This window comes from Solenopsis invicta, chromosome 1 (genome assembly GCF_016802725.1).
Source record: "Solenopsis invicta isolate M01_SB chromosome 1, UNIL_Sinv_3.0, whole genome shotgun sequence".
Classification (NCBI taxonomy): domain Eukaryota; kingdom Metazoa; phylum Arthropoda; class Insecta; order Hymenoptera; family Formicidae; genus Solenopsis; species Solenopsis invicta.
In genome coordinates this window covers 23,655,818-23,664,227 of record NC_052664.1, presented here as the reverse complement: position 1 = coordinate 23,664,227, position 8,410 = coordinate 23,655,818, and the positions used below count along the sequence as shown (strand labels likewise).

The following is an 8,410-nucleotide window of genomic DNA, read 5'->3' as shown; positions in this document are numbered from 1 at the left end:
TTCAAAGTGTAAATTTTTTTATTTTAAATTTATACATATAATAGTATACATAACTATATACAATGAGGTTCAATAATGAGGTCCGTTTTCGGTGGAGGAACTCCAGCAATTTAACCAATCATGTGTTACCATTGGCTTAGTTTGTCTGATTGACTAAAATGGCTGTGACTTTTGCACCAGCTACACCGAAAAAGGATCTCATTAATACACCTCATTGTACAGAAAAACATTAAATTTTATTCAATTGTTAATTAATCAACCATGTGTTCCTTAATCCAGTCTTTAAAAGCGGACACCTTAGCAAACTTGTCGGGATCTCCTAGAGCACATGGATTCACGAAAGATGCAATTCCAATCTGAACACCGTTGGCAAGGAGAGCGCTACCTGAATCACCCTGCAACATTACGAGAAATCATTTTAAATTCTTACGTTATAAGCAAATTAATTTACAATTATTTTCTTTTTCTAATAAATAAACTTTAAATTAACAAGCGTTTACTTAAGAATAATATAAAATAGATTTATTCTTTTTAGTGTATTTAAAGATAATAAACCTATGTGTCTTACATAGCATACTCCCTCGCCGGCTTTTGTGAGAGTACAAATGTGATTATCGGTTACTCTCCACTCTTGGAGTTTGCATTTCTCGGGGGAGTAAACCTTTAAAGCGATTTCTTGTAAGGTGTTGGGTGTAGGTCCATCAAGCTGAAAGAATAAATAAATTTAATGAATTGGTAATTTACTGTCATGATTAACTAATGCAATAACGTGATTAAAATTAAGGTTATACATGATTAATATAGATTTATAATGATACGTTTATTATAAATTTTTTGGAGTTTTCTTAAAAATGCAAAAAAATAAAAAAATAATTATGTGATTATATACTGAATAATAATAATAATAATAAGAATAATAATAATTACTGACTAATAATAATTGTGTAATATTTTACGTGAAAATTATGCGTCATATTATTTAAATACTCTTAAAAAATTAAAGATATTTAAATGATTGCGATTAATTAGTATAGAACTGTATATCTCAGTGAGAAAGATTAATAAATATTTTTATCAGATTCTTAATATTTTATTTGGTGGAATATTTAAATTGTGTGTTTTTCTCTTTCTCACTTTCTGAACATTTAAATAATATTAAATTTTTCAATAAAAACTTACTCTAGTTACGCCCCAACCAGATACAACGCAAGGAAGATCTGTCACAGCGATATCTTCCTCTGCAATAGGAATGGGTTTTACTACGTCAGTATACACAATGTCCTTGGTTAGCCGAATGAGACCGACATCGTAATTAAGTCTGATCATGTCGAAACCAGGGTGCCACACCACGCTCTCTGCTTGATAAACATCACCCTTCTGGTTTAAATAGATCGTACCCGCGTGAACCTCGAGGTCTCTGGCATCGTCGACCCTTTGGAAAAATCATTTTTATTAGAATACAAGACTATTTTAGCTCTACAATTTTTGATATCATATACACATAAATGCTTGAAATTTTTGTATTAAAAAATGTGTCTAACTTTCTAAGAATTTATTAAAACTTTATAAATGGAAATTTAAGAGAAAATCATGAGAAAATAAAAATATTGCGTAATATTGTATAATGCATTAAATTTGGCATCATTGCAATGTGATACTTTTGAAGCATACAAAACATGTTAATGTCACATTTTACAATACGTGTGTATGCGTCTTCTTTTGTAGGCTAAATATAATATTTTTATTATTTTTATTTGAACATTGATTTGTTTAAAAGTAATTTAAATATACTTGTCAATATTCAGATTAAATTCTTTAATCAATTGACGGATATATCAAAATATAAACGATCAATAAAACGCAAAGATACTTACACATTTACACAATGAGCTGCAGTGAGGATGTAACGTTTGTTAATAATCGATCCTCCGCAACGAAAATTGCCCCGATATATTAAAGCAACGTGATGTGGATATTTGCCGATAGGAGCATCATTGCCGCCGATGATTTGCGTCGGATAACCTTATAAGCAAAGAATTTTACGTTCCGTAATTTGTTTAAGTATTGTTACTTTTGTGTAAAATAATTTAATTATAAAAAAAATCTAATAAACGTAAAAAATATGATATACTAATAGTAATATTATATATCATCCTTTTTTAATGTTATTTGAATAAACCTAATCCATTAATATTGTAAAAATAAACATTCGAAAGAATACGTTACCATGAACTGTAAATGCCAGAGCAATAAGACAGAAACTAATTGTCGTATACATGATTGCTGAAAAGTGTTACAAATGACAGTAGCGTTTATCAGCAGTCTTTTATAATTCCTTTATCACAATTATCTGATATATAAAATGTATCAGATTTCATGTGACATCCGTTAATGGAAGACTCCGAGATTATTTCGAAACGAAAATTCTAGCATCAAAATGTCGGGGTTACAGTAGTTTTTAAATGAGAAGATAACATTGATACCTTTTTAAGTAGTGCACACATTGTACAATATTAAAGGTGTTCCTAAATATGATATTTGTTTTTCATATTAATTTTGCATATCTTTGCGGTACAATATAATATATCTGAGCGTGCAAATTTCAGACAGTTTGATTTGATATTGTTTTCTACATAATAGAAAGTAAATGTGCAATTTTAAACAAGTTTGAAAATTAAAGACAGTTTTTAATTATTTTTTTATGTTTATAGTTTCTGTACGTGATCTTTTCCACAAACAAGAGAAAGGATAAAATTTTTAATTGTGTTTTCAATCAATTTTATTTTATTGATTTTGAATGTCTATTCATATTAATAGTACATCTAATCTTTTCAATAACATTTTTGCATGTGATTGTAAAGATTTATATATTTATACTTATATTTGGATATTGCACGCCACACAATGATTGATAATCAATGTTATTAAACATGACATTATCATGATCATTTATCGACGTCACATGATTAATGTTGTCCTCATTTCTTAACTAAAGATAATCAAATGGTTTTCCCAACATGTTATCAAAAAGATATAAACTGCACTTGTGACGTAAATGTTTGAAAGTTTGATGCTACCTGCAATTAATCTGTTAATAATTATTTTATATAATAATTACGATAAAAAATTGCTTAGTTAATATCAAGAATAAGAGACAAAATTGTGTGTTTAACAACAAAAGAAGAGAAATTTTATAATTTGTATTACGAGAAGGTTTTTATCAATAATACTAAATGAATTATGATGAAATGCCTTTACACTCAAATAAAGAAATTAAAAGATATTAATATATTTTATTTCTTTGTTCTTAAAATATTAAAAAAACATAAACAGAAATAAAACATTTTAAAATTAAACGCTTTATTTTTTGAGTATGAATGCAACTTTATATTTTATAATTTATTTAAGTTAAGACATTGTCTAAGAATCAATTTTGCTTTTTTTTTATAACTATATATATTTAAAAAATGATACATTCTTAAGTAAGGTACCTGAGCCGAATAAGACTCACTTAATTAATTTTATTTTTTAAAAACATATAGAGATAGTGAAATAAATTAAATGAAAATAAAATCTTTATTTTAGTTACAAAAATAAAATACAATAGAATACTTGTAAATAAACGAAAAACGTTTTTTTAATTTTGATATTGAAACGTTACATGCTTATAAATGTAATAAGGCCAGAATTAAAAATAAATTAAAAATAGCAAAGAAACTTGAACATTATATCTTAAATTATTTTAAAAATGATTATTAATCAGATCAATAAAATCTCCTAGAGTTCATTATACTATTAACATCACATTTATTTTTAATTTTTTTTAAATTTATTTTTTAATCTTTGAAAATTTCTAACCATTTTGATTCAATTTTAGCTTTTTAAATTTTAGTACCATTAAAAATTGTTATCTTTGTGTTCAAGATTTATATCTAATAAATCTAATAAACAAATGATAATAACCATAACAATGGCCATAAGTTTTGTTTATTGAGTATTTATTATTTCTAAAAAAATTAAACAAATATTAGAAAAAATGTATATATTAATACAATTAGGAAATTGAATAATAACGAAATTTTGAATATTGCTAATATGTAAAATATTGTATAATAATGTACTTTGTAGTTAAGAAATAAATATTTAATAAAATCTTTAATGAAAGTTATTTATAAGAATGAAAAAATTCTGTTCAAATGATACATATTGCATTCCAAGCCTGTTTAACTAAATCTGATAACTTATAATTTTAGCAACTTGTCGTATAATTGTTTTTAACATTTTTGATAACCGATATTAAAACAACACGCGGGCAATAACGTTTATATGTATTACCAGTAGTTTAACAGCAAAGTAGCACTATCAAATTACTTCGCACTTTCAATAATATAACAGCATAATGTGATCCTATAAATTATTATGGCAACATAATATCAAAAACACAATTTTGAACTAGACAATTTTAGACCACGTGTGTTATTGCCGACGAGGTATTAGCAATTAAGTTACTACCTAAAGTTATTGTGAAGATATTAATTTACTAACAAATACATAGTCATTTGCTATAATTCTGATAGTAATAATTGTTATGATTGCGATCAGCAACGTGCCAGCAACAATTCACATTCTCACTAAAAGTAGGTGTATTAATTAGTATATAAGGCTAAGGTTTTATTTAAACAGAGTGTTTATATATATAAACAGTTACAACATTTAAATAGAACTATAACTAGATTAATACGAAACGCGCAGACAAAAATAATTATTTACATACTCAGTAATTATCAGCAAATTATTTCACAAACTCTCTTATAATTATTATTTATCATATATCATACTTGTTAAACACTTTGTAACAGAAACTATGCAATATTTATGGGATAATAATAAGAATCAAGGAATATATTAATGTATTTATTTTAATAGTAATATGTGTATGTATAAAATATATCTCTTTTTATCTTATAATTTAACACTATGTGTCTGGAGCCAAGACTTGAAAGAAGACACTCTAGTGAATACGTCGGGATCTCCTTTAGCGCATGGTCGACCAAAAGAGACAATACCGATCTGCACACCATTAGCAACAAGAGGACCACCAGAATCCCCCTGAAAATTTAACAAAAACAATTAATTGTTTACTAAATCAATATTTCATTTTAATTCATTTTATTCTAATACTTAATTATTTTCATATTAAACATCATATTGTCACTTAACACTTTGTGGCATATGTTTAATACCATATAGTGATATATACTTAATATTATATGTTTAGAAATTTTTAGTATTAATAATTAATATACTTAAGAACTTCATCATTAGATTTGAATTAGGGCGATATATAATGGAATATGAATATATTTTTTATCATGTCATTTACGTAGCGATAATTCAGACAATAAAATGTATGTATTAAAATAAAAATATACAGAGGTCATGCTAATAAAATAAAAACTAATACGTACGTGGCACGCGCCTTGGCCTGCTTTCGTGAATGTACAAATGTGACTAGACTGTATTCTCCAGTTGTCTTGTTTGCATTTAGCTTGGTCATGAATCTTCAACTCAATTTCTTGTAACTTATTAGGAATCACACCCCTCAGCTAAAAACAAATAAAATGTTTTCCATTTGAAATCAAGGCTTCAATATTCAATATTTGATTTTATTGCATCAAATAATTTCTATAAAACTTAAGACTCGTGATATTGTTAACATAACAGAAAATAAGGCGACGAATACGAGCGCGGTAAACGATCCGCATTGAGTAGTAATATCAATGTATTATTTAAAATCACATAAATTTATTAACGATTGTTGCGCGCGGCCTTATTTTCTGTTATATTATAAATAATTTCTGTTTTATGCTTACCGAAGTCCTTCCCCATCCAGTTAAGGTGCAGGGAGACCCGGTAGGAGCAATGTCGGTAGTTGCAAGCGGTATGGGTTGTATACGTTCGCTGAATTTGATAGGATTTTTCAGAATAAGTATGCCGATGTCATTGACTAATTTAAAAGCATTATAACCACTGTGACTAATGGCTTGTTTTACTTTGTAGACTGCACCAGTCTCACTTAACAGATTTGTGCCGGCATGAACAGTTAATCCTTGCAGGGCGTTGGAATTTAAGTCATAGCTATTAAAAAAAAAAATCACATTTTGTGGTCAATTATTTTTTACAAATTAGTTTCAAACTTTTTTTTTAATGTGAAAAATTTTTAAATAAAGTTAAACAAGCTTTTTATCTCGTTTATATATGTGACTGTATAAATAATGTAAAATAAGAACAATGTACGTACTCTATTATACAATGAGCAGCAGTGAGAATAGTATTCTCATTGATGATGGATCCGCCGCAAGTGTGAGATCCGTATTTTCTCAGGGATACTTGATATGGGTATTTGCCATCAGGAGCAGGGTGTCCACCAACGATTTGAGTGTTCGGGTAGCCTGTATAAGAAAATGTGCATAATAAAACAAAATGACGTACAAATCAGATTTGTGCGACACTATATTTTTTAGCTATTACTCTTTATCGATTAGTGTTGTATATATTGTAATGTTTGCTTTCCACGAATTTTTTATAAGGAATATTAGTAAATTTGAAATCTATACTGTTTAATTATATTTAAAAATTAAAAATGAACGTGTATGTAGTGTTGAAATATAGTATTTCTTTTTATCAAAGAGGCTTGCCGTCGAAAAAATAAAAATAAGAAAATAATTAAGGATCAATGGATTCTCCACTTACAAGATATTTTTAAGTGAGATCAGTCACGGAACATTTTTAAAGTGACATAAGACGATGTGATCTCTAAATGGATTAATAACATAAATAAAATTGCAAGTGTTATATGCTAATATGTACTATCTAATTGTTACTGTCAATAAACATATTATATACAATTACACATTTTTTACTGTTGAAATTTTCAAAATGTATAAATATATTTTTTATTTAATTGTTATAAATAAGAAAGATATTAAAAATATTTAGATTATTATTTATAGTAATTCACTTTTATCTTTTTTGACGTACACAGACTTTAAATTGAGATATAATTAATATAATTAATTTGATTAAAAATGTATTAAAATAATAATGAAAAGTATGTAAATTTTGTAATTTTACTTTAATCATTACATAAAAATTCCGAACTTTACATGGCTTCGTCATTTTAACTCATAATTCGTAAAATTTAAATGAAATTATTGAGTAATTAAAATTAATTACATTTATTCCCACTTACCATGAGCGGCTACTGCTAAGCAAGCAATTACCAAGGCAAAGAACGCGTACAACATATTGAAAGCGTAGTACTGGTAATAATTAAGCTTCTACGTTTATATAGACCGTCTTGACCACTTCGTCTAGACAATGTACTTTGGAATGTATATATTGATAGTACTTATAGAAACGAAATCTGTTTATTTCGATAGATAAATTTAATCATTAAATTCTTAAAATTCTCAATGACTTAAGCTGACCGATTAGACATGAGGTTGAATCGTGTCTTTATCATGTAGTGATAAAATATTATCAGGAATTATTTAAAATTTTTTTATTATATGCAAACTATTTAATTTACAATTATTCTTTTACTAAATAAATTCTAAATTAACGAGAATTTATTTAAGAATAATAAAAAATATATTTATTCTCTTTAGCGTATTTAAAGGTACATAATAATAAACCTATGTGTCTTGCATAGCATACTCCTAGCTTCTGTGAGAGTGCAGATGTAATTGTCGATTACTCTCTAAGACGAAAGTTTGCATTTTTCGAGAGTATACTACGGAAGATGCCATGGATGCTAAACTTTTAGAGTGATTTCTTGTAAGATGTTGGGTGTAGGTTCATTAAGTTGAAAGCATAAATAAATGCTTATTGAATTGATAACTTGCTGCCATGATTAAGTAATGCAACGCGACGCGATTAAAATCAAGAAATAATATATGGTTAATATTGGTATAATGACTCGTTTAATATAAATTTTCCGAAGCTTTTTCACAAAATGCATAAAAATGAAAATAATAGTAACTATGAAATTATTGAATAATAATTGTGTAATATTTTATCTCAGTATTATACATCATACTATTTAAGTACCGTTAAAAAATTAAAGACATTTAAACGATTACGATTAATTAATATCTTAAGGAGAAAGGCAATTTTTTTAATAATTTTTTGTTGCTAGTAAGCATTATAAGTAACGTTTCACTATGAGGTTGTAAAGTTACAAGAGCATCTTACGTTTTTTAATGCAAATAGCTCACAACTATCTCATGACCTAGTGGAAAGAGCTCTCTTTATTATATGACATAATTTATATGACATAATATACGCTGGATTTATACATTATGCACACATTAAATTTAATTACATTATTTGAAAGCCATATTTAAGC

The 8,410-nt window shown here is 26.7% G+C and overlaps 2 protein-coding genes across 2 annotated transcripts; both read right to left on the bottom strand.

The window, feature by feature from the left end:
• Positions 1-2,334, bottom strand: LOC105193270 (chymotrypsin-1-like). Its single transcript, XM_011157651.3, has 5 exons — positions 2,227-2,334; positions 1,875-2,022; positions 1,180-1,432; positions 569-706; positions 1-395 (listed from the first exon to the last, which is right to left on the bottom strand). Exons 1-5 carry the CDS (start codon positions 2,276-2,278, stop codon positions 252-254), a joined length of 735 nt encoding a protein of 244 aa, XP_011155953.3. The 5' UTR covers positions 2,279-2,334; the 3' UTR covers positions 1-251.
• A 2,566-nt stretch (positions 2,335-4,900) lies between these two features.
• Positions 4,901-7,391, bottom strand: LOC120356822 (chymotrypsin-1-like). Its single transcript, XM_039447247.1, has 5 exons — positions 7,253-7,391; positions 6,302-6,452; positions 5,874-6,138; positions 5,469-5,606; positions 4,901-5,109 (listed from the first exon to the last, which is right to left on the bottom strand). Exons 1-5 carry the CDS (start codon positions 7,305-7,307, stop codon positions 4,963-4,965), a joined length of 756 nt encoding a protein of 251 aa, XP_039303181.1. The 5' UTR covers positions 7,308-7,391; the 3' UTR covers positions 4,901-4,962.
• Between the last annotated feature and the right edge of the window lie 1,019 nt (positions 7,392-8,410).